At 38.5% G+C, this 27,084-nt stretch overlaps 1 protein-coding gene across 1 annotated transcript; it reads left to right on the forward strand.

Annotated features, from left to right (window-relative positions):
- Positions 1-1,220: 1,220 nt before the first annotated feature.
- On the forward strand, positions 1,221-26,752 carry epn2 (epsin 2). Its single transcript, XM_077213246.1, has 9 exons — positions 1,221-1,428; positions 7,669-8,446; positions 14,197-14,309; positions 17,984-18,085; positions 20,799-20,925; positions 22,481-22,648; positions 22,800-22,889; positions 23,608-23,805; positions 23,967-26,752. Exons 2-9 carry the CDS (start codon positions 7,852-7,854, stop codon positions 24,341-24,343), a joined length of 1,770 nt encoding a protein of 589 aa, XP_077069361.1. The 5' UTR covers positions 1,221-1,428; positions 7,669-7,851; the 3' UTR covers positions 24,344-26,752.
- The last annotated feature ends 332 nt before the right edge of the window (positions 26,753-27,084 follow it).

Raw genomic sequence — 27,084 nt, forward strand, 5'->3', positions numbered from 1 at the left:
TACTGTTTTGTTTCTCGGTAGGATGTCACATGCAGTCTGCTTGCAGAAATAAATGCATGCAGGCATGAAAAGAGCCACACGGCTCAACCACACGGCTCTGATATGGTCATAGAGGGGGGTCTGTTCACTTTTAGAATCACTATACATTTACCATAATCTATAATTAATGAGATTATAATACTGATATTTAATATCTGGATGTAAAACTGTGGCAATATATATATATTGGCAGACTTGTCTTACTATTTTTGTATTAAACACAGGTCTATTTCTGTACCATGAGAAGGAGGAAAATCTTTACCATGCTGCCACTTACTGGTCAACTCATGTCAATACTATCAAATATTTTCTAATGTAGCCACCCAAAAGGCTAGGCTGTATGTTTGACATGTAACTAAACATTTTTATTTTGCTTATTGACATGCATTCAAGAATTTAATTCCAACAATTGCGGTAGAAGATATGTATTTGTTCTTTATTATTTATTTATTTAAATCAGAGTAGGTAAAAATACTACTGCTATTGCTTTGACCATTACTGATATACTACAGTGACTAGGGACTATAGAATAGTAACATCAGTAGTAAAACTAGAAACATGGTTCTGAAAGTACTGTCAGAAAATAAAATATAACATATAATACTAAAGAAAGATTCTTGGAAAGCCAAAAATGTATTTGTTATGGCTTTACATTATTAACCATTACTGTGGTTTTCTGGTGGAAAATATTGTAGCCTGCATTCTGTACAAAAAAATGGGGAATGGTATTGTATTAGGCGTATATATATATATATATATATATATATATATATATATATATATATATATATATATATATATATATATATATATATATATATATATAAACAAACAATGTTATTATTCAGTTACTTTGTAAATCTTCTTCTGAGACACAGTTGGGCTACTTTAAACATGATGAGAATATTAAGTTTATTTCCCTAGAAAAAGTCCATCAGTGTCACAGTCAGATTTCTCTAATTTCAGCCCACTTGGGGGCCACATTCCACCGATTTTATCAGTTTCGGTAATAAGTCTCAAGATTACGAAACCTATGCACTAATTTCAGCCGAACACTTTATAATACGTGTCTTGGTGGACTTTCGTGGCCGTGAAGAGGATCGCGGTGGTGATATTTAGGAAATAAACAGTTTTAAGAATGAAACCCAGTGAGTTTGGTCACACCCTTTGGCTTGTCTCGCCCCTCCTGAGGAGGAGGATGAATGTGCAGTCAGACTCAGAGCGCCATGTTGAACGGTGTGGGTGTCACACACACACACAAGCCCAACACACCAACACTAACGCTCACCTCGGCCGTTTCTTAGAAAATAAAGTTTCTATATCTCTCATACGAGTAGTCTGTACTTATGCCGGGTGTTACCCCCGGTCATCATCAGCACAGGAGGTTTGGTAAGTTACTGTTTTTGTTTTCTAATCGCTTCTCTAAGTGCGGCGATATCTCCACCGAACACCACACATTTCGGCTTGAGGTTTAATTAATTCAGGAGGTTTTTTTATTAAACAAACTCACTTCTGATAGTGAAGGACTATGATAAAGCTAATTTTTCTTTTGAGGTGTGACATTTGATTAAACTAGCAAGTTAGTGAAAGCATAGCCACAGTTAGCTAGCCTAAGCGGCTAATACTTAAACTCACTTTATAGCTTATAAAAAGTCGTTATCCCTAAAAATGAAAAATCAAAGCACTATAATTAGACTGTGCTAAGTCTTGCAACATTTTTAACAACATTATATTAGCAGCATAGAATAGTTTAGTTTTAAAAAAAGTTCTCACAGTTGACGAAACTTTCGTCGTGGTTTCTGTAGCTTGCTAACGTTAGTTAGCAATTAAACGTTAATATTGGAAACGGTCTAAAGTCGTTAACGTTGGTGTTGTACATCTTTTAAAACACACACGGACATTTAAGCAAAGGTTTATTTTTTATTTTGGTCAACAATAGGACGTTTTATGGGTTTGGTTTTGCTAACGTGCTAAAGTTAGCTTGATACTTCAATACATTTGTAACCGGCCTTGTTTGGTTAAACTGTTGGCAACAAGTATCCCTGTGATTTTGTTTCTATAATAGTTATACATTCAAATACATTTTTAAACACATTTTCTTTTCATCTCTAACGTTACTCTACTCAATTTAGTATATAGCTGTAAGTGTAATTCTTCTAGCTATGGTATCCTATATAAATATTTTACCACGACTTCTCTTTGGTTTATGCAGTCCTTTCTTGTGTTATTAATTAAACGCTTTCTGCTCCGATTACATTTACAGTGTTTCTAATTCAGTATTGTTTTAGGTGTATCTTTGGTATTACTTTGTAGTCGCAAATCATTTGCATAAGTTTGTGTAAAGACCGATTTGTAGATTGATCAGTTTGATTAGTTGACACTACAGAGATTGTGAACCGTGTGACCGGACAGAACCGTTTTATCCCCACAACATGGACGTTTCACACAGTTTCCCCCTCTGATCTCCTAGTGGACACACCCGTGATTGAGATGAATCATTGTCTGTTGTTTCTATAATCAATTTCTGCATCTTCATCTTTTAGTGTTTTGCTTCCTGTAATTCGACAGAGACTCTAGTCTAGAGGACAACTGAGGAAGAGCCGATCATCTACCTTATAGCAACTAAAGTGGAGTTTACCAATTATCATGTCTTTTAAAAAACGAATTTAGAGATTTAACATAGTCAACATACTACAACATTGAATATATTACATGTGTAATTACAACGACATACTATAGTAATATAGGACACAGTTTACTTGGAAGTGGCAGAACCGGCTGGATTACCCGAGAGCAGAATGCAGTGCTCATGCGCCCATTCTTACAAGCTCTGGCTTATGTGAAATTCACCCCCCCCCTTTTTCAGTTTGCCCTGCAGGCCTACTAGGGAGGAATTCTAGATGTGCGTGTATTTCCCCCCTAATTTTTGTAGGGTTTTTTGTGCAATGTCTTTACACCTGCTTTTTCTTGCTGCTGGATTCACTTCGCAACCATAGACCCTTCATTAGCGCTTCCACAATGGATCCTAAAGAGGCAAGACATGCTGGCACTTGCCATGCACGCTATCTTTTGTTTGAATTGAGTCATACCTGGTTGCGCTGTCTTTCATGGCTGTGCAGAACTTGCTCTTGGTGTTTCTTATGCAGGATTTGTATTCACTGCATGGGTGTCATGCGGCCAGTCATGGATTGGCATGGCCTTCGCATGTCAAATGATGGAGGGATAGGTCACATCAACTGCTGTGTGCAGCAAGGTCACCATGATTTTGGTGATTTTTGCTTCTTGTTGCTTTTCGCTGCTAAAATGATATTGCCTATGTAATGTGTACTGATTTTTGGCGCCTGTATGTTTATGTAATTTTTCATTAGGTATTAACAGTTGCTTAATGTTAATCTTATTTTAAATAGGCCTATTGTTTCTCTTCTTGGAAAATGGACCAAATAATATAGAAGACTCATACTGCGTTGCACAGATTGTCCAATCAAATGTGCACTAGAATGTGATGGCAAGTAGTGATTGATGACTCATTGATGGCAATTAAAGCCTATTGGCTGCTTAAAAGTAAAGCATCTCTCACCCAAACCTCCTGTTTCAACAGGTGATGCATAAACATAGAAATGAAAACTGCTTGTCAAGCCATTTAATGTGGTCTTTGATTTTTATATGGTAATGCTTTTTTAACTGCGATGGAAAAATTACATTCACTTTGCTCTTAAGGGAAAAATATATTTAAAAATATATTTTTCTTGGAGATATTTATGTTCTGAGAACAAGGACTTTATTCTTTATGGTATTCGATTTATGTAGTCTAAGAGGCCATTCACGTAGACCTTGTTGAACCTACTACAACTTTTCTATTATTTTAAATGTAAACGTGTTAGAGGCTAGACGGATGTCTTTGGCCGTCATTCTCACATCTCGTCTTTTGCAGCATCTCACACATGACACTGCATTTTAAAATTGCAGAGCATATCAACTGAGTTAAACTTTTAAAAACACATCGAAAGACCTTGTGTATTCTAAGTGAACTGAAATTATTAGCTTTGTTTTCAGCCCAAATTTATTGAGAATTGGAGGAGAATGTTGACTGCAATGATTTCAGTCAGCTGGTATGCAAAAACAGCTCTTCACTTTTCTGTTAAGAAGAAAATGTTATTGTTAGTTCAACCAAATGTTGAAGGCCATTTCAAGGAGGTATTCAACAGTTCACAGAATAAGGAAGCTCTGTTGCGACCAGGTGTTGACCAAACACTGCTGTGATTCCTCAAAATATGTTCATAGCAGCATTTCCATGTAGTGTGAAATGAGTGTTGTCTAAACTGAATATTGTAGATGCAGATCAGATTTTTGGCACTCTTCTCTCAAAATTTTAAAGAAGCATTTGTCTTTTAAAGTATTGATTCATTACTAGAAAAGAGAGAGATGGTGAGTGCGTTTACATGCGTACTTGAACTGATTATGCTTAAAGGAACATGCCCACTTTTTGGGACTTTAGATTATTCACCGTATCCCCCAGAGTTAGATAAGTCCATATACCCTTTTCATCTCCGTGTGTGCTGTAACTCTGTCTGATGCACCCACCACTAGCCTAGCTTAGCACAAAGACTGGAAGTAAATGGCTCCAGCTAGCACACTGCTCCCAATAAATGACAAAATAACACCAACATTTTCCTATTTAGCTATGTGTTGTGATTTGTATAGTCACAGTGTGTACAAATAACAAGGTCATATGAGACATAGCCATCTTTTAACCGTATACATACTGGGAACTATATTCTCAGAAGGCGAAGCACTGCTACTTGGGCGGAGTGATTGGAAAGCGAACACTTTAATAATAAAAACAAACACAAAACGAAAATAAATATTATATTGAGGTGTTTTGCAACTTCAGTGTAGTAATTTATTGCTACTTCAGCAAAGTTTGCTGCTGCCTTAACTTTGTGAGACAACTGATGCGTGATCAGTGAAGCAGCTCAAGTCTGCAAGTGCTTTCAGTGTGAGAGTGCAAAACTCTCAGTGCCTTCAGCTTTCCGCGTTGATTGGCCGGACTCGTGACTCCCAACAAATCAGATGGGCGGGGACATTGGTCTGGTCTACAGAGTGGTGAGTTCTGACAGAGGTGGCTGCATCAGAGCAAAAATAAAGCGCATTTCAAAATTAAATTATTTTATCAAATTGGCTCTGAAAATGGCCGATACGGATAACCATAAAAATGCTTAATATCGGCGCTGATAATCGGTCAACCCCTACTTGGAAGTGGCAATTACATTGCAGTCTATGGCTGGTTCAGAAACCTCTCAGATTTCATCAAAAAATTGAGTAATTGATGACAGAATTTTCATTTTTGGGTGAACTAACCCTTTAACATCAACTCGCATGCTTTGAATGAAATACAAGGATGCTTAAGTTTAGACCACCACCGGGGAATAACCTAGGTTTTTTTTAATCTTATAAATGTGGTTTACTTGCATTGCCAGGTTATTGTTTGGAATAGGGATGGGCATTCGATTAAATTTTCTTAGTCGATCGTCGGGAGAATTAACGATCGACTATCGATTAATCATTCATATTTTTATATTCAAATTCATTATTTATTTGTATAAATTAAAAATGCAATGAAAATACAAAAATACAGCGCGTTTTTCCTCGATTAGGTCTTTATTACAAGATGATCAACTTGTGGCAGTAAAGCTGGACGTTCGGTTAGGCTAAACTTGAAGATATATGCGCTGCGGTGCTCGAAAGCAACGGAACCTGCAGCTGCGAGTTGGCGTTCTTAAAGAGAGACCCTCGTTTGTTCCAAAATAATAAATAATAAAAAAATCATGTTAAACAATAACTTAACCAAAAACATAATAATACTTAGATCTGACAGGTTTTGTCAAAATGTAACTCAAAACTATCCAAGAACGGAGTCGAGAAAGAGGGTGAGAGAGATTAATTAGCCTACATACTGTAACAATCAATTCGGCTAGGCTACTTAACAAAGCCTCATAAAAAATAACTAGTAACTCACATACAACTTCTACACCAGTCTACTGATTTTTGTTGAGAAAGATAAGCATGTTGATGACATGATCTGAGGTCAGACGCGACCGCAACCTGACCGTCAAGCCTCGTTTACACTTTCGCCTGGCTCTGCAGCGCGAGTCTCCACAGACTGCGCGCGCACCTCCCCAAACAGACGAGGCGTTTATACTCGACGCGCTCGCCTGTGAAACACCGAATACCGCAATGACGTCATTTTTGCCGCGCTCACCTTCGCGCTCGTGCGGACGCGTCGAGTGTAAACAAGGCTTCAGTCCAGCCGCTGAAAACACCCGCTCTGAGGGGACTGACGTTGCCGGGATGCACAGGTACCTCCGCGCTAACTTGACCAACCAGCCCGGGGAACACGTTCACTTTCCACTCACACTACGCAACGCAGCAGCATTAGTTTAATGATAATCGATAAGAAATTAACGTGATCGACGAAATTCTTAATGATCAATAATCGATCGTCGATTAATCATGCCCATCCCTAGTTTGGAATGTAAGTTGGTAAATCTGGTTATTTCAATTAACCGATTTTTGGTAATTATCAGTGGATGGGTGTGCATGTAAACATGCACTGTGCTGCTCAAAGGACTTGCTATGCTGGGTCTCTGGCTCTGCTTCAACACTGATCACTGAGACTCCTTGATATTGGCGGGGCATTGCCAGACCTGTTCTTTTAGTATGGAGGAGGCCACCACTTGCCTTGGATCCGCACACAGACCTGGGCCTGTGTACTGGCTTCCTGGGCCCCCGTCACAGTGAGAGCCTCTGGAGCTTTGTTCCGGTTGTGATACAGTTGCCCCTCTCTTCCTCTGATGTGCTGGGTCTGAATTGGTCATTAAAGCAGCAGATGTTTCATTAGGCCGTGGCTGTATTCATGTGTATGCGGGATGGGGGAGAGGCAGTGGGGGTTGCTCGTAAGGCAGTGCTCTATTGGCTCCTCCGTGGGAGAGCAGGAGTCACATTTCAGTGGCTTTTAATGAATTTATAGGATAGGTTGAGATGTTTTGTTGGCAATTGAAGCATCCCGGTGTGTTCAGGACAGAAAACTGATAATTAGAATGACTTTGATGCTTCATTTGTGCTAGCAGAAATGACTGATGCGTTTGAGCTCAGAACATGGATTGTTTTTACATGCCGTACTGTAATGGAGAACAAAGCATGGTGCAATTACTTTTGGGAAACAAGATGTCTTCCCACATAAGTGAGTGTTGTGTTACCGTAAAGATGAGTAATAGGAAGCACTACACACACTAAGCCACCCTTCTGGGTGTACACAGTTATGTTTTACTCCACAGATACCTGTGGTAAACTTCTACTTGTGCTTAGTTTGAAAATTGAACAGCTGTGATCCATTTCTCTTCATCTGAACTGTGGTATCAACAGGAATAGTTGCAAACTACAGTTCAGGAATGGACCATTAAACTTCTGTATGTTCATGTAATGCTTATAAACATGATCACTTTCTATTCTTTGATAATTGCCTTAACTGTTTTTATGCACACTAGATTTTATGTAGTAGTCTACTATTATTACTAGCTTCTCATTTGAACCCTTTCTGTTTCTGTCTGACATTTTGGTTTTGTGTTTCAGGTTATGGAGGAATTCATCGAGCTGGCTTCCTTCTCTGTGTGGAAATGGTTTTAACAGGCACAGAGTAACACAGAGAAACTATTCAAACGGATAACGTATTCGAACAATTGCACAAAGGACTTATTTGTTTTTAAGCAAAACTTATTTTTTTATTTTCAATTCTTTTTAACACTACTCGCCACAATGCCAAGCTCAACTATTCGGAGACAAATGAAAAATGTGGTTAATAACTATTCAGAGCCAGAGAAGAAGGTCAGGGAAGCGACTTCCAATGACCCGTGGGGCCCCTCCAGTTCTCTGATGTCAGAGATCGCCGACCTCACTTACAATGTGGTGGCTTTTTCAGAGATTATGAGCATGATTTGGAAGAGGCTGAACGACCATGGAAAGAACTGGCGGCATGTGTACAAGGCCTTGACTCTGCTTGACTACCTAATCAAAACGGGCTCTGAGCGAGTGGCCCTTCAGTGCAAAGAGAACATCTTTGCCATACAGACCCTGAAAGATTTCCAGTATATCGATCGGGACGGCAAAGACCAGGGCATCAATGTCAGAGAAAAGTCCAAGCAGCTGGTGGTGCTACTAAAGGATGATGACCGTCTGAAGGGTGAGCGCTCTCAGGCCCTGAAGACTAAGGAGCGTATGGCACAGGTCGCCACCAGCGTGGGCAGCAACAATCAGATCAGCTTCGGCCGTGGCTCCAGCCAGCCCAACCTCTCCACCAGCTACTCGGAAGAGTACGGCAAGTCTGAGGGTTCACCTGCATCATATCATGGATGTAAGTTTCTTTGGTTTGTTAACGTACCAGGCATGGGATCCAAAGTTTTTTGGTGCTAGCTGTGGGGTAAAATGGTTTTAAATATGGAAAAAATCTGTAAACCGTTTTATCTGATCAATTGAGAATCATGATTCTGAATAGACAACGAAATGATAAAATGTAGTTTAATACAGTTTCTGACAGGGTGGGGGGCGTGGCATCGCGATGGTATCGTCCATCGGCACAACCCTATGACGTACCTTCAGTGTTCTTGTTGAGGTCCCTCTAGAACCCCAAAACTATGCTACTGGCTGAAAGAACATTTGATGGGTACTCAACCTGCACAAAGTAATAGCAAACATTGCAGCTTACTATCAAGCACTACAAACAGCAACCTTCTAGTCCTAGACAGACTTGATTCACTCGACCTGAAAAATTCTTGACACTGCCAATAACACGTATTCATCTTATTCTTAATGGAAGAGTGGGCTAGGCCATTGTAACTTGATAGTGTTTGGGCTTCCCGTCTCATCCGCTTCCAGTTATTTTAGCTGTTCAAAAACTATCCGTTATGCTGCTTGATATTTCAGACTGTTCTAATCATATTCTAATTTATTATCGTAATCACAAAGAAACTAGTTTGTAGCACAGATTATTTGACCATTTACTGCATTTTGTTATTCTTCTAGTTATTTACTATAGTGGCTAATGAATTGGAAGTGCCCAGTAAAAAAGCTTACTTCCGCATCGCAACATAAGTCTAATAGGACTTTAACGATGGGCATTTAAATTTTTTGGAAATCTATAATCTGCATGCTAAGATTTCATGTGTCATAGCTATTTCAAAAGAACCTTGAGTGTTTCTGTAGCGTATTTAAACAGATGCACCACAAAATGGTTGTAGTGTCAAAATTTACCAAATTGTATTCAGACCAGTTTCAGGATCAAGAGGGGTATTTTTGTTTTGTGCTGCAGGTTTTTAAAATCGCTGTAACTGGAACTAAAGCTTTTTTAAATGCTACAGGATGCATTATTCTTGTGGACCATATTAAGCCCTTTACTGACAGTAATGTGTTGGCATCCTGCTGATCTTTTCCCTTTATGTCTGAAATGTTGCTGTTAATGGCAACAACTAAATCTGGGCTGGTGCTGTTGTAAAGGAGTCAATTTTGTTACATTAATTTTGAGAAACTTGCACACCTGGAGCTTTGACCACATGGGGCAAATTCTTTACACTGCAGACCAGGAAACTGCTGGTGTGCTGTTACCCTGCAGCAGATACATCCTCTGTTGTGGCTCCCTGCAGCACTGAGTGGCTGTACGTCTGCCCCGGACAGCAGCGTGCCGTTCATGTCCCACCCCTTTCCCTGAGCTCGTTACAGGAAGACAGAATTCCTCAATTCCCAGAGGTCTTTTGCTCTGCCCTGTGCTTCAAGGAGGAAGCTGTCTCTCTCCCTTTTTCCTTACTACCCCCAACCCCTTTTTATACAGGATTTGATAATGTTCTTGAGAACAGTCAGCCAGTTTATTTTAATGACCCACATGGTGTCAAGTTAGAAATCTAAACATACGGTTAAGTTTTGTGACCTTCTTGTTGTGTGTCCTTTGTCTTCAGTTGCATTTAAGTGTGTTTGATTAAGCAAAACGTAGTTCAAAATAGTGTGTGGGGAGCTTCATAGCACAAAAGAGTCTGTAAACAGCGGAGTCAATAAAAAAGGGAAAATTAGAAGAAAAGCTGATATTTTGGCAGGAGTGTTTTGCATTCCATTGCTAGTTTCCTTGTGTTGTTTCTCTATAAAGTGTAAATGGGCTCTCGGTCAAATGTAATTCACACTTCAACAGACTGAAGAAAATTAGAACGAGTACTTTTGGGAAAATGTTGTACGACAGAAGCTTTTTGATATGATCGTCTAGCGTTTAGAAAGTAGAACGACATTGTAAAAGTAATCAATATGAATAGAACAATTAAGCCAAATTTTTAAAAGAGACACGGTCACTTAACATGATCAACAGATTTAATATATGCTTTTATTCGTATAAACATTGATCAGTGCACATAAATGGAGACCAAGAAGCTCAAATGTAATTGCTTGATGCCTGAAATTAAATGCATACAATGACATAAAGACTTAATATTTCTATAATGTATTTTTATGATTTGGCTGGACAGCAAAGAATATTTTGACAATAAAATTTGGATATTGTTTTTAGCAATTTCTACCAGAAGCACAATATAGAAATACTATCCGAATATGTTGGTAGTACTTAATTACAGTTTGCTTTCCAAAATTACTGGTCATGCATCTACATATTACCCTAAAAATGTTAATACAAAATGAAAATAAAATTTTTGTGTCTTTTGGTGGTACTCAACTAAATCCTTTGCAGTTTTACAATCTTCTTAAAAGTTGTGATAGTCCTGCTGTGTGATATTAAAAACTTAATCTAAAATTACTTTAAATGGCATTGTTTTCATATTAACCGAAAGACTACTTTCTGTTTGTTTAATAATTTGTCATACCACAGGATCATTAAATAAACATAAAGGCTAAAGGTTGTTTGGATATGAAGGTGATCTGTTAAATAATCTGAAATGAATGGTGATTTATATATAAAATTTTTGTGGAAAAAAGTTTGTCCATTTCATTTAGTAATAACTTGCATGCCGTTAACAAGTGTAACACTGTTTTAGTCAAGTGAATTGTAATTGACTACTGCTGATAAAACCGCTGACGGAAAACCTTTAGAAAATCCTTTCTAGTTTCTAAATTAGAAACATTCATATGAAGTCATTTTCAGATGTCAAAACAAGCATCCCCCCCCCCCCTCTTCTGCACGATGTGTAATTTCTGTGATGTAATGTAATTTTAAGGTGTGAACATGGTACTGAAAACATCTCCATTGTCAGTTTCATGCATATAAAAAGCTCTGTGTTGGTAAATAGGGGTGTAACGATACACTCATGTCACGATTCATACAAATCGCGCTATTTTGAGCTTTAAGTTTTCTGTTGTTGTTATTATTATTACTTATTATTAAAATAATATTATTTTATTATAACCAGGACCTACAAATATAATCCATTGCATTATCACATTTTAAATTTTTATATTTATATATATATATATATAAATACTATAAAGACTACATATAGTACTATCAGTCAAACATCCAGCTGTGTTTCAAATAAGAACAACTGCAATTTGGTTGCACAAGCTTTAGGGGGCTTTCACACCTGCCTCATTTAGTTTGGTTGAATCGCACTAGAGTTCGTTTTCCCCCTTGGTGCGGTTCGTTTGGGCAGGTGTGAAAGCATCAAACGCACTCGGGTGCGCACCAAAAGCGGACCAAACAAGCGTACCGAGTCCTCCTCGAAGAGGTGGTCTCGGTACGCTTTCAAGCGAACTCTGGAGCGGTTCGTTTGTGGTGAGAACGTGATCCGACCTCGAACAGACCCAACTGCCAAAGAACTGCACATTTTTGGACTAAACCAGCTGCCGTAGTCAAACAAAATTATTATTTAGATTGTCAATAGTGCTCCCTTTAAGCAATGACTGACTTACCGCGTTCTGCACTCTCACTAAAATCTCATCATAAACACTGAAGTTGTCCGCACTGCACAGTGAATTTCTTATGTATATCGCTTCTAGACTTTGTTGTTTATGGGGGGATTTGCGAAAGGATAAAGCTCGAGCTGATTCTGAATATATTGTGAGTGAATTCTCCGAAAGTCTGCCGGATTTTCCTCTTTGTTTACTTCCGGGAGTTCTGTTGGAATTTTCCCGCATTTTAATTCTGACCAATCTAAGTGCAGTTGTGGAAATAAGTTCAAGACACATCTGGCCAACGAGTGATGTGGATGTTGTCACGTGACTGCATTTTGGTTAATTTTCATCAACTGATTCGGCAATCAGTGTAGTGTGAAAAGGAACCAAAACGCCTGAAAATGATACAAAGTATAAATTTTCGCCCTTAGTCCGGACCAAATGAACCGAACTACAGGTGTGAAAGCACCCTTCATTTCAGATGTCAGATCTGATGAACAGAAGCAGAACCAGAGTTATGAGTGAAATGGTGAGCTAATCCTGTTTACTCAGACACTGACAGTCTGTTAACTGAGTGTCTGGTCGCACAAACGGCAAGCTCTAATCTGACTGGGTACTTTACATGCAAGTCAGTCAGCCTCTTACTGTTTAAATGTGTGGTTATTGGTCAGAATAAGAATAATAATAAAAAAAAATAGACGCTCTTTGCCAATAACCAAACATCTTTCTCAGTCAGTCTATGAATGAAAAATAATTCTTGTTGCTTAAGTTATGGTTCTAAGAAATTGACGTTGAACTAAGCAGTTTGCATATGAGTCATGTTTCCACTTTAGCCCAATAAGGTCGGTGTGATGAGGACTGGAAGTACTTGTGATGTCATCTGTGATCTCACCAAAACACCACGCTCATTTCCCCTATTCGCCTTCACTGCTTTTCCCACAGAATCTCAAGCCCTTTGGTCGTAATTTCCATTCCCTTGAGGGTTAGAAACCGGGAAGCTTGTGTTTCTAGAGGCACTGAGAATCTCCAGGTCCAGTTTTTCTGATCGTTACTGAAGCGATACATCAAGACTTGGCCTAATGGCTGTCAAAGATCTTATGGATCACAGACGAGCAGTCTATTGATTGATACTGCTTACAACAAGACCGATGGAGACTTAAAACATCAGAGCCTTAAAGGGTAAGTTCAGCGTTTTACAAGTAAAGCCCTGTTTTAAGATAGTTTCTGACTAAATCGAACGAAATTTGGACACATGCTGCTGTCCTGAGAATTTTAGGTTTTGTGTTAGCAAAACAGCACCCCCCCCACACCTACACAATGGTTTCATAGGGGCACTGGAACAATCATTCATATAAATGCATTAAACTTTAGTTTACAAAGACGTGAAACTCACCGAGTGGTCTGGGGTGTTCACTGATATGCTTACGCAAAAAAAGCTGCAAAAGATGCTTTCCAACAGGTGTTTTACCGTTCGTTGTAAGTGTGGACCTATTTTTCCAACGTCTCACAACCGGACATTCTTCCAAAAACTACGATAAAACCTGTTGGAAAGCTTCTTTTGCAGCGATTTATGCGTGAGCGTATCAGTGAACAGTACACCCCAGACCACTCGGTGAGCTTCACGTCTTTTTAAACTAAAGTTTAATGCGTTTATATGAATGATTGTTCCAGTGCCCCTATGAAACCATTTTATAGGTGGGGGGGGTGCTAACACAAAAACCTAAAATTCTCAGGACAGCAGCATGTGTACACATTTTAATCTTAAACGTTCGATTTAATCAGAAACGATCTTAAAAGCTTTACTTGTAAAACGCCAAACTTACCCTTTAACACAAATGCAAAGCTCTTTTTGTCAAATGAGTCGTGCGCTTTATAGTTTGAGCAGTTGTGGTTGCTTTGAACATAGGGTTAATTCTTGCCTTCTGACCTGTACTTTGTAATGTGTTTGGCTCTTCAATGGCCTGTGACTGCTTCATATGCTTCTGAGATGCTTGTTTCATAAGCACATGGCTTGCCCTAATCCAATCAGTATAGGAGGAAGTACTCTCGTCCACTGCTTTAGCATCAAGCTTATAATATGCAGGCTGTTGTGACTTGCCCAGCATGCAGATGGAAGTTTGGTGGCTTTATTCTGGCCTGACAACTTTCTCATGGACCCAACCGGGTGTGGTAGCAGTGCATTGCTTGAATGATAATGGCATTGTATGTGTATTTTGTTTGTTTCAGCCACATCTCCCAATGCATCTTCAGAGTTGGAGCAAGCCAGGCCTCAGACGAGTGGAGAAGAGGAGCTACAGTTGCAATTGGCTCTTGCCATGAGTCGAGAGGCTGCCGAGCAGGTGCAGTACATCACGTTATAGGGCTCCAGACAGATTTCAGAGCCGTAGCCGCTAAGTTCTACAGATGGTGGCACCAGCACCTGATTTGGTAGCACTAGGGAAATTTTTAATCATAATTTAATCATAAAATCACTATTGTTTTGCATTAATAAGTGTAGTACTAATAATATTACATGTTTGTTTATTGGACATTTGACAGTAAAGCTTTTTTTTTTATTAAAAACAGTAACATGCAAAAAAATTCAAACCTTCTAAAATATTCTACTCATTAAATGTACCATTAGAGCTTTGAAGTGCTGGAAAAGGGCTTGAATTTCACACTGAAAAGGTTGTACAAACCCTGAAACGAAAAATGCAAAAACATTACGCTATTTCTGCCACAATACCATGGTTATAGTTAGCGTTGCTACATTAAATGCACGGAGATTTGTGGATTGAAAAGCCTTCTATAACTTGTTCGTTGGGTCTACCTAGAAGCACAGCGGAACATTTAAAGAGAGCTTTTATATGCTGCAGTGATTTCATATTTTTTTAGGCCAGCCTGAAAGTTAGCATCACTCTGGGTTCCCTCAATTAGTTAAGTATTTTTACAAGAGCACAATTATAAACAAAAGCGGTCTAGTGAGTAGATGACTATCTGTTGTGTGGTATTTAATGTCCCTGACAACCTCTGTAGTCCTGTTTAGCCACTTTTTCTACAACTGCCTTTTTCAAGGTAAAAACTTTAGTAAAATCACAATTGGGGTATTACTAATGCGTTTTATGTCATAGAATAAAACGTGAAAATATCTTGAGCTTGTGTTAACCACAGACCCTATTTCAGAAATTTAACCAAAAACCTATTCAAAAAACCCATTGACCTCAAGAAGATGAAACCAGGAGTGTCAAAATGCTAACTTGTTTGAGTTTTGGCCCCCAAAATACATCATCCCTGAAGCACTCTATTGAGCTGCACCTGCTTTGGACATGGAGTGAGGCCTGTTCAAGGAATACATTTTTTAAGTTTAACTATTTTAAAATAAAACCATGCATCCAAATGAACTCCTCCACATTTTGAGCTCGATATGACTTATTTCAGTTATTGATTCAGGTTATTTTCCTTCCGTGATTTAAATTTGCTCCAATGAACAACACTCCACAGTTAAAACCATATTTTCACCACCCAGACAAGCAGCACGCAATTTCAGAGAATGACTTGCTCTAATGGTCCACCATTAGCAAAGGTCTCGCCACACTGTGAACATAATCAAATAGTCATTTACTGCATCAAATGTGGAAAAGTATTTGTTACACATTAGTTTGAATTGGCAGTGTAATTTTTATAATGTTTAGGCCAGTATTTGTCACCATAATAATTTGCATGTGGTATTATCAGATACATATTTACCTTACTGTGCCTCCCAGGCATCTGTACCATTTACACAATAACCAGGTAACTGTATTATTAGGCAATGGTGATAACTCTTTCTGGGATTTTTGCATCACATGAAAGCCGCTTTCACTACACTTGCATTTCAAATCTAAGTGTGCAGCATCAAGAAATGGGAAATATGACCTTATACTGGCTGTCTTTCTTCCCAATTTCAAGTTACCCAAATCTGCCTGTAACAGAGACAGGGGTGTGCCAACTGCCCCAAAGAGGCCCCAAAGATGTTTCAAACAGTAGCAGCACCACTGCTTTGAATGTAACGGCAGATGGAGGTGTAAAAATGAAGTGACGTGATAAAGTAGTCAAAAGTTCAGTGTTTATTCCAATAAGTGAAAAAAAAGGTTTTCCAATAGTGCAAATGGTATGAAAAGTGTAAAGACAAAAACAAAAATAAACAAAAACTGTTCAAAGTATGCCAATAAATTGACCCAAAACAGAGCAACAACTACAAACCAACTCACTCTACCAGCTTCCTAACAACACTGAGAGGCCCTCTTAAAAAGGCTAAGCCCCTCCTACTTGGACAATGTAAATCAACATAGTGAAATTAATGACTCAATAAATGTTAAACTAAAGAAAAAGGTCATAGTGAGGACTGGTGTTAAAATTTACGCAAATAGGATAATGTGTTATGTTAGTATGAAAAGTGTATGTATGCATAGTATGTTCTCAGTCCAGTGTCATAATAAGAGTCATTTTTACAAAATAAGAGTCTCTAGTCACAGAGCCTCACTGTGACACCGCCCAGTTGTTCGTTTTTTTTTTTGCAAAGTTGGGCCAGTCCAGCAAGAAAATTATTGTTTAGGAAATGTAAAAATTAGTATGGAAGCCATATAACCACACAATTGTGTCACTGGTATTTAAAACCACATCTTGCACGTCTTATAAAAGTGATGAAGTGGGGCAGCTGATACTTTAAGAAATATAATTTTTCTGGAAGCTCTGATTATGCTTGGGACTCGTATCAGCTGCTCAAGGAATAATGTGAAGGAATTCTGTGTGTTTGGACGTCTGGGATAAATTTCCAAATGAAAAACGGGCATGTTGGAACTGGTGAGGAGGGGCTCGTCTCATTTCTGTGTAGCACTACTGGCCCGCTTGAACTACACTGTACCTGTTGGCATATAGCTAGTCAGGTGTCGATAAAGGGTAATTCATTCTGTGAGCTTCTTCCCTGTCAGGCAAACTACAATTAGGGCTCATTTCATAAATGGACTTAATTGTATGAGACAGTCAGATGTCCCAGATTTGTGATCATAATGAGGTGAAGGGAACCGTAGCGTTTTAACAGTTGATATAATGAGGCTTCTAGTGAAATGTTGAAAGGGCATCACGCATCTCTAACTTTTCTACTGTGTAAACAATGTCCTTTCTCTTTTGTATTTGCCTTCTGCATAAATCATTCTGTACCATCATGCTCCATATTACAACTCTAAACTAAAATACCCAAAAACATTAGAAACGTTCACCAAAAAACATGTTTGATATTTTCAGTTAACCCAACCTTTGGCAGCGCTTAAACCACAGCAACCTTGATTGATAACTTTATGAATATCTGATAGTTTTTAGTGATTTTGATTTGCAAATGAAAGTGAAATTTCAAAGACTGTCTATTACCAGACATAATATGACTACTTTAGTAAAAGAATTCCCATCTTCTATATAAGAGCCTATTGCCATTTATTTGAAGTCTCATGACAGCTGCTGTTATTTTTAAGTGTTTTAATTGTATATCAGCCAAAAAAGTTATTATATTGGTGTTGATTTATATCAGTCGAACCCTACAGCAGATCTCTCTGTTCTTGGTCCCCTTCCGCTTGGAAGGTTTAATTCATCTTGAATTTGACTAACCAAATGCAAAGTTATTTACTGCCACCAAATTAGCATAGGGATTAGATTACAGCCTATCTTCAGTTGCTTCCCACTAACATACTTTACATTTCTCACTTCCTTCCTGTCTCCTCTGCCCTTTGAAAGCAACCCGATGAGGAAACAAAGTACCGGGTGTGTCTCTTGGTTTTCTAACACAATTGAGTTTTGCTTTCAGTGTGTAATTTTTGCTTTCAGTGTTTAATTGTATAATCTTTACATTTTTACATGCTTAAGTAACTAATTTTTGATGCTGAATCATGATGAATCACAACAACAGGGCAGCAGGTTCACGCTGTGATTCAGCAGACGTCATGCGCTTCATAATGGGTGTGCTATAACGTATTCTTTTGTGTGTCTGTTTGTGGTTGTTCAGGAGGAGAGGATGCGTCGTGGGGATGACCTACGGCTCCAGATGGCTCTGGAAGAAAGCCGTAAAGACTCCAGCGACGGGAAAGTGGCCAAGAAGAAGAAAGAGGTAGGTGCAGGCTCTGAGCGCTTTAACTCATCAGTAGGCCTGAAATGAATCTGTGGCCACACAAAACTCTAGTTTACACATCCCTCACCTCCTGCTTCGAATTTATGAATATATATATATAAATGTACAGTACAGTTCAGAAGTGTTTGTCTCTAATCGACATTTATTTGATCAAAAATACTTAGTTACTATTTAAAATAATTTTCTATTAAAATAATTTTCTATTTGAGCATTTTTTGAAATGTAGTTTATTCCTGATCTCAAAGCTGAATTTTCAGCATATTTACTCCAGTCTTCAGTGTCACATGATCCTTTATAAAACATTGCAATATGATTTGCTGCTTAAGCAACATTTATTATTGAACAGCATCTATTTGCACTAAGATAGATATTACAATAGATGCTATTTACATTAAGTGAAATTAGCATATTTTCTTAGCGATACATGCTATTAACACTAAGTGCAAGTAGCTATAGGCTCTATATACAATTTGTGAAAATAGCAGTATTTTCTTTGCAATAATTGAAAATAGCAGTTGGATACTCTTTGCACCTCAGTATTTTAGTTCATTATAAAACAGTATGCTATAATGACACATTGATTGTAAATTATTAAATTATATATATATATATATATATATATATATTTATTAAATAAATGCCACCTTGTTGGGACAATAAATCCCACACTACACCTACCTTTAAACCCTACCCGCCAAACACTTTATTATTAAATAACCGTTAGGCACTTTAATTCCACTTTTTACATATTTTCTTTATATTTATTGAAAAAAAAATGCCTTTCCAATCTGAAATGTGATGGGAAAAGGTAGAGGAACGAGTTTGGCAAAAGGCAGCTTCGAACTCGGGTCAATCGCTTCAAAAGTATCTGCTACGCGCCTTACTCCCTAGGCCACTGTTTTTTGTACTTTTGTCTAGGGATGCACCGATTACTATTTTTTTCTTATTCTTTCTTATTACTATTCTATTTTTTATCAAGAAGAATTTCTACAACTCTGTGTGTTGAACTGATACATTTATTCATTTTAGCTGACGCTTTTATCCAAAGCTGATAATCTCTCTTTTGTGTGTTAAACACAATCTACTTAATACAGACAACTTGATTATAAAGAAAAAAAACAAATCAAAAAATATATGATCATAGTCTGACAAAAATTCTATTCTAAACTAGATTAGTGGATAATTCAGCAGTAATGTTTAGTCTAGATAAATCACGAGTGCACAATAATTATATACAATCTGAACATTTAGTAAAAAAAAACCTATTTAGTGGGGAACAAAGAGAACAAAGAGAAGCACTAAATCTGGTAAAACGTTACATATTGCTCTTTGTATTGTTGTAAAATACATTCATGAAAAACAAGATAACAAAATCAAAAAGATAAATATGTATGTATGTATAGCACAGCTGTTTAATGAGGCAGCAACATATGATAGATAGGACAGAACAAGAAAGGCTATTGATAATCCTTCATTGCGCAAAAGTATTATGATATGATTATGAAAGACTCCAATACAGTGCAGCACAAAGCGCTTATGCGCATCCCGAGCGTGCAGAAGGATGTGCTTGAAGCGAGTCGCATTGCGCAGCTCTTCGAGTCTGCATTGAAAAGTTTAAAGCACAAAGGAAAGACATATCGATACATAGTGTATTATACAGTATCTATCTATGCAATAGTTTATTCAGCCTTTTCTTTTAACAGTTTTAAATTTCAGTTACTGTGCGCGTGAAGAACAATTAGTGATTTCCAGTGTTGCGATCTAACAGACACCCGGTAGAAAGTAACATGATTAAGTTACAGTAATAAAGTCCAACAAGATAAAGCCATTTTATGAGAAACCATAGAGATTTATCTACAGATCAAGTATAATAATATTAACATTGAATCATCTTGGAGAGAGCTTCATCGTTGACTGTCGGAACTGAACGCGACGCACTGTTTTAATGCTGAATGGAGAATGACTGAGAGCCGCAGCGGAGGGAAAAGTCTACGTGAACTTGAATTTAATGACTTAAATATTCATTTCTATTTCACATTATACTATAGAATGGCTTCAGAACACTTATAATATAGTGCACAAAAATGTTATGGTGCTTTATAATGCTTTTGTGGGGCTTAACAATAACACAGAATAGTGTACGCACAATATCGGATTTGGATCGGCCTCGTCTGACCGATCCGGCCAAGAATGGCAGTATCGGAGCCGATACCGATACTGAGTATCAGATCGCTGCATCCCTACTTTTGTCTGGCCCATCCAGACATTGCTGGGCGGAGTTGGTGTAAATAGCCTCTACCAACAAGGTGGGATATTTGCACTTAGTGTAAATACTATATAGTATAAAGGTCCTTCTCAAAAAATTAGCATATTGTGATAAAGTTCATTATTTTCCATAATGTAATGATAAAAATTAAACTTTCATTTGAATTTGTTTTAATCATTTTTTTTAAAACCTTTTTTAAAAAAAAAAGTTATATGGTCTACTTTTAGCTAAGTAATGCCATCAGAATTTTTTTTTTAATCTCTTCAATTAACATAATTTTCCCTTTCTTTCCTTGCGGACTTGTTTTCTCAATGTGAGTATTTATCTTCCGATTGGCTACGAAGTTCACATTGACTGTAGCTGGTGTGATTGTTTTGGACAGTAGGATGTAACTGTGGGCACTTATCTCATACACTGTGTGTTCAGCCTCCACAGTCTTCTCTGATGGATCTGATCGACCCGGTTCTCAAGGGCCCTGCCGATCAAGCTGCGGACCCTTGGGGAGCAGGTGCTGCAGCCGCAGGCCCCGCCTCAGACCCCTGGCAGTCCTACGGTAATTACAGACACGCGCACAAACTAGGGCTGGACAATATAAATAAGATTGTAAATATCAAGATGATTATAATGCACTTTTGGTTGGCCATTAGACTTGTTATACCATCCTTCCTGGTTTTGTCTTCATTTAAATCTACATTTTAAAGTTCAAACATCTGCTTAACATCAGAAATCACAGTTTTAAACCAATTTGGTGCAAATATATAAACATTGTGATATGAGGAAAATAAATCGCCCAGCCCTAACACGAACACTATTTTTAGTTTTATCATCTTGAAGGCTGGCACATACACAATAATAGCTAGTTTCAAAAGTAAACACCCTTCACGCACAAGATCATATTTGTCTGTGGCTAATAATAGGACATTGACTACAGCTTGTATCAGCTTCCTGTTGTCAATTCTTTTTTTTCCTTTTCGTTTCTCACCAGAATCATTTGCATAATAGATATACTAAGTTAAGGCAGATTTACATCTAATTATGTCACGTATAAAAAGGAAAAAAAACCCTCAATGCTCAGGTTGTGAAGACCACCTGTTAACCGAAAGCTCCCTTTTCTTTTAGGGCCCCCTCTCCCCCACAGGCTCTATTTCATAATGCTGTTTGTGCCTGTAGCTCTTCGTGGCATCTCAGTAATGTAGCTAGGCCGGTAGTTGTGCATTCCAGTGTGCACAAAACAAAAGAGACTCAGTATTCAGATCTGCACTGGTAGAGTGAGCACAGAGTCTGTAAAGGGGTTCCTCTTCGAACAGCCCAGTTTTTTTTTTTAATCTCTTTCAAATGTTCTGAAAATTAAGTCAGACTAAAGTCATGAAGTGAATGGAGAGAAGGTCTGAGGCAGGTGTGCGTGTCTTCTGGAAGAGGAAATGGCAAAAACTGCATATTTCATAATTGGGTCACCTTCACTCCCATTTAACTTGCATCACCTGTCACACCCATTTGTAAAATAGAATTTCTCTGGTTGTTTTTGCCATTTTTGGTATAATTAGTGTGATTCTAAAAGTGCAAATGACTTAAACACAGCATGAAATGGAAATTCACCTTATTTATTTTCTAAATGCATCTTATTGTGAATGAGTCATCCCTGCATGTTTTTTTTTTTACTTGAAACTTATAATTTAATTTTTAAATTAATTTTTTTTTAATCAAAATGTCAGCTTGACCTTCCAGTGAAACAACAGACTTCTCTCTGGTAACCTATGCTGAACTTCTCCAATCATTAAGTCCGCTTAAACCCAGTTGCTATCTTACAATCAACTACAAGCTTGCATTTAGATCAAACTAATCAACAAGTGATGGATAAGAAGAACCTGCCCTACTTTTTTTTCTTTCTCCATAATCCATTTCACTCAGATGTACGTCACAATATGGAAAAAAAGATCTGACTCTACTTCAGTTACATTGTGACTTGGAAGTCTCATCGGGGGTGTTTTTTTTTGTTGCATTTATTCTTAAAAGAGTGTCCGACTAGATAGTGGCAGTGATTTTTTTTTTTTCATTGTAGTTTGTACTCAAGTTGTCAGTTACCTAACACATCTGTGTGTATTTTCCAGGTGCCACCCCTAAGCCAGCTGCTCCTGTGGATCCCTGGGGTCTTCCCAGTGCCTCTTCCTCAGTCCCTCCTTTGAAGAGCAGTGACCCCTGGGGGTCGACCCCAGCTCCTGCAGCTGCTGATCCCTGGGGCCCAATGCCTGCCACCCGCCCCAAAGCTACTGCCACAGGTGAGCTTTGTTCAAAATACATTTCTGTTACATTAGAAAATAAGGCCGCTCTCTTATTTTGAATTCATAGATCTTTTTAATGTCTTGTATATTATAAGTTAAAGGCTTTCTTTCTTTATTGTTAATCCCAACCATCTCTCATTTCCCTCAGTCGGTAGCTTTGATCTTTTTTCCGCACCAAATGGTACTTCCAGGGAGGACCTCTCTGAGTTTGATAGTCTTCGCTCCTCAGCACTGACAGGTAAATGCTGACCACTTCTACTACTACAGTTAACTAGGGATGCGCCGAAATTTCGGTTACCAAAAGTTTTCGGTTGAAATAGCTGTTATTATAATTGGTAATGATATGGTTTCTCAGATCTAAAATCTTTAGTCTGTGCCGTTTTCTGTTGATGTGCATCGTGAACAAAACTTATCAAAATCGCTACGTGCTTAGTTTTAATGTGAAGCAGCTTCAACTTTAAAATTCTGTCAATTTTATTATGAAATTCAAACAATAAATGTGGTTTTGCCACTGTTTAATACGCCGTGAAAGATCACTGTAGTGCCTCAGTTCAAGCGGCAGCACTGATCAAAGTGCACATGAACGTCTACTACTAGTTACAGCACAAAATAAATATGGGTTGTTCACCCATAGGTATGTTGAAAGATACATTACAGCTTACAGAAATTAATCCTGTCTCATGTATCCGCTCAATTAGTATTTCAATAGAGACAGACGTCAATAAAACAACTTGTAGGCTATATACAATGTCACTTAATTTTACATTTACTTCAAGAAAGCTATTCAATGTCCATAAAATCATTGGATAGCTAGAAAAAATAACTCGAGAGAAGAGCATTTCTGAAGTTTCAGATTCAGCCCAGAATTTTAATTTCGATGCATTCCTACAGTTTACTAGTTAAAAGAAGGGTTGTCTCTTGTTGGGAATGACATGAGGATGTGATGTTTTTCACAGGTGATGGTCGAGGAAGCTCTGCCTTGCCATCGCAGACCAGCTTGTCTGTAGGCTCTGATCGGTTTGACTTACCGAGCGGCCCAACCAGAAAAACTCCAGAGTCTTTCCTGGGTCCCAACGCCGCTCTTGTCAACCTAGACTCTCTGGTCAGCAAGCCTCTCCAGCAGGCTCCAGTCTCCAACCCCTTCCTTGCTGGAGGTACCCTTCACCAATAACGTTTTTGATATGCATGATTTATTTTGAGACCGTATCGATTTGTTCTAAATAGACATTTTATTTGTGCAGGTCTTGAGCCTTATATTTGGATTTTAAAAGCCCTTGTTTAGCAACGAGCTCACCTGTATCTCCCACTGGTTTAGTTTCAGCCTCTGGAGCAGCTTCGGCTCCTGCGCCTGGAACTGCAGCTCAAGTCAACCCCTTCCAGGTGAACCAGCCACAGCCGCCAACCCTCAACCAGATGAGAGTCAGTCCCATGATGGGCCTGAGTGGGCAGGGCTTCAACAACATTGCCCAGAGGAGCAACGAGCCCTTGCCTCTCTCCTCATTGCCCCCGGCCGGCTCCGTCTCCATGGTACCCATGACCGGCATGGCTCCTCTTGGGCCTGTGGGCCAGATGATGCCAAGCATGGGGATCCCAGCATCCATGTCCATGCCCCAGCCGCTCATGAGCGGAGGGCTGCCGCCCACAGGCGCAGCAACACAAGCTGGCGGCACAACCAACCCCTTCTTATTGTGAGGAACAACATAGGCTGCCTCCCCGAAACCCACTCAATTCTCTCTCCCATCCCCGCTTCTATGGTATAGACAACATAGTCGGTTGTGTTCCCCCAAAACCGGTGTACTATTTAGAGACTTTTGGGAGTAGAAGTGGTGTTTACAGGTTTTACACTGGCAGGTGATTCCCTTCTCCTGTCAGAGATTGGTACCATACAGCGATTTGGTATTCTTCTCTAAATTTCCTCAAAAGAAAACATCAGCGATACAGCGTTTAGAAGATTTTCCTCTCCCGTTCAAAGGGGTCCCGTTTTTAACTTCTTATTGATGGCTTACTTTTCTTATCAGAGGCTTAAAACTAGGAGTACTGGTTTGTCTTAATTTTTCTAATTTCTAATTTTTCGAGCAGCGTGCTAGATAAAGCTCTAACCCTTTTAATCCAAGCAGCCTGTACGTTCTACGCAGTGCATATACACTGTGTATTTACAGTACGCTTAAGTAGACAGTTTAGAGGACTCTCTATCGGTTTACATGGAAATGATTTTGATGTTCCAAGCAGGGATTTTGCACATGCTCTGATCTATCTTCCTTTGACTGTTTGCCCACCGTTAGTCCTTAGTGCGAGAAGCAATGGGAAACCGTTCACTAAGACACGAATAAATCTGAGGACTAGGAGAGAGATTCTGTGAACTTCATGTGTGAATGGTTTTAAACCTGATGCATTGATGCGATGAACTTCATACTGAAGTGGAGAGTTGTTCTTTCTTCCTTTTTTTTAATGCATGACAGGGAGTTGGTTTGCATATCATAATACGGCTCAACTTTTATACCGAAGCCTGTTTTTTACTGCTTTACAATCCCAAGACGTTGTTTATTGGGTGAATGGGTTCTTTCAATTCAGTATGACTCAGTATTTGCACAGCTCCATATTTCCACAGCTAATCGATATTAATGATTTGAATTCATCCGCTTAGCTTCTCTATGAGTATCCAACAACCTGAAATGTGATCATTTCAGTAACGTTTTTTTATTTATGTGTGTGCGTGTGGATGGAGAAAAGGGAAATGGGAGGTAGTTTTGTGTTTGTTTATCTTCATCAGGTCCTAATGCATCTTACTGTTATAACCAACAGCTGTATCACTAATCACTGCTTCCGTTGGAGAAAAGTATATCAAAGCTTGTTAACAAAATCCTCTGTTCTATATGGAAAGCTAACTTCCTTATAGTGTTACGAGAATGAGCGGAGATGCTAAGACGGGTCATAGTGTGGGAGGGTTCCCCTAATGGATTGTATGATCTATTTTCTGGGGTTGTTTTTGTTGTTGAATATGTGGTGTAAATGTATTTTAGGGGTCATATGCATCTTTCTGAATCTATAGCCCTGTGGTTCAATAGCATTGTTCTGTATTCCAATAATGAGTTTATTTTGGCCACGGTTTTATCATTACATGAGACTTAAACTAGACTCTGAATCGTTTGATATCACAATTAGCGGTCGATTTAAAGCAAGAACGCCTAGACTTAGGTGTGTCGTGTGACTTGCTGTCTACACTTTTTAATTCAACCAGTTAAGCACAAGATGGCAACATCTGCCACCGAATAGTAGTTACCAAAGTGACATTGCTTGTCCTTTTTAAATGCAGAGCTGAACTGACTACACATTTATCTATCTTCAATTGTTCCCATATTATTATCATCAATATTACTGCTTTTGTTTTCTTGATTACTAGAGTATGGACTCTACGGTTTCTCTCATCTGTGAGCTAGCGACCTCTGCTGGAAATATTGTGGTAGTGCTGGCCATGTGCAGCCTTGTAGCAGAGCCTGGGTGTGTTATGGTAAATAATCTGCAGGCATACTCAGGCATTTTAGGGGGTGGTTGTGGCTAAGAGAGCTTTAAGATGTATGTAATGCGCTTTTGATGGACACGATGGTTTAAGCAGGCTCTACTAAACAAAACTCCCTGCTAGTGAACATCACCGTACTCGATTATGCAGACTAGTTTGACTTTTGAATCCATACAATATCTTGCTCATTTAGTCTCGGCCATCTCGTTTTGCTGTTACTGTGTATCACTCGTTCTTCTGTTATTATGTACTCATGCATTTATTGTGGAGGACTAACCTTGTGAACATTCATAACATTTTATTTTTTCCATGTTGTTGTGTCTGTGTATTTACCAAACTGTCTCATATTACTGGGAGCAGGCTGCTTTTTATGGATATGTGCTCAACTTGTTGGCATTATAACTGTATAATATAATTTATCATCTGTTCTATTGTAACATATTGTTGTGTACCTTATTTCTGTGTAATGGTTTTGTAGGAAAGTCACAGGAAGAGTAATTGTTTTATTGCCATCTAAACCACCGCAAGTGATAAAGGACCTGTAGCTGCAGTGGTAAAACAAATAAATTGCATCAATGACTTTTGATCTGTCTCTTCATGCTGTTAGTAAACACGCTAATATCACATCCCGTAATGGCGCCGGACGCAGTTATTTTAGTATTGAGATACTACGAATTATTATTTTTTTATTTATTTTAGTACATCAAGTTAGCAAAATTAAAGTGATGACTAACTGAAATAAAATAAGTTTACTTTTTTTTACTTTATCTCAGGTAATGTTTTTTTTTTTAAGTAACAAATGTTAAAGGTAAAGGGGTCCTATTATGCCCTTTTTTGAAGTGTTGATTTTGTTTTTTTGGGTGTACTAGAATGTTTTCATGCTTGATTGTTAAAAAAACACGTTATGTTTTACATT

The sequence above is a fragment of the Siphateles boraxobius genome, unplaced genomic scaffold (genome assembly GCF_051911475.1).
Source record: "Siphateles boraxobius isolate OS27281-9 unplaced genomic scaffold, OSU_SipBor_1 66, whole genome shotgun sequence".
NCBI lineage: Eukaryota > Metazoa > Chordata > Actinopteri > Cypriniformes > Leuciscidae > Siphateles > Siphateles boraxobius.

What these genes read in the sequence shown, in the direction of transcription:
- epn2 (XM_077213246.1), top strand. Translation starts at nt 7,852, where the DNA reads ATGCCAAGCTCAACTATTCGGAGACAAATGAAAAATGTGGTTAATAAC. An exon ending in ACCTGCATCATATCATGGAT is followed by an intron (nt 8,447 to 14,196) that starts GTAAGTTTCTTT and finishes TGTTTGTTTCAG; the next exon opens with CCACATCTCCCAATGCATCT. An exon ending in TCGCTCCTCAGCACTGACAG is followed by an intron (nt 22,890 to 23,607) that starts GTAAATGCTGAC and finishes TGTTTTTCACAG; the next exon opens with GTGATGGTCGAGGAAGCTCT.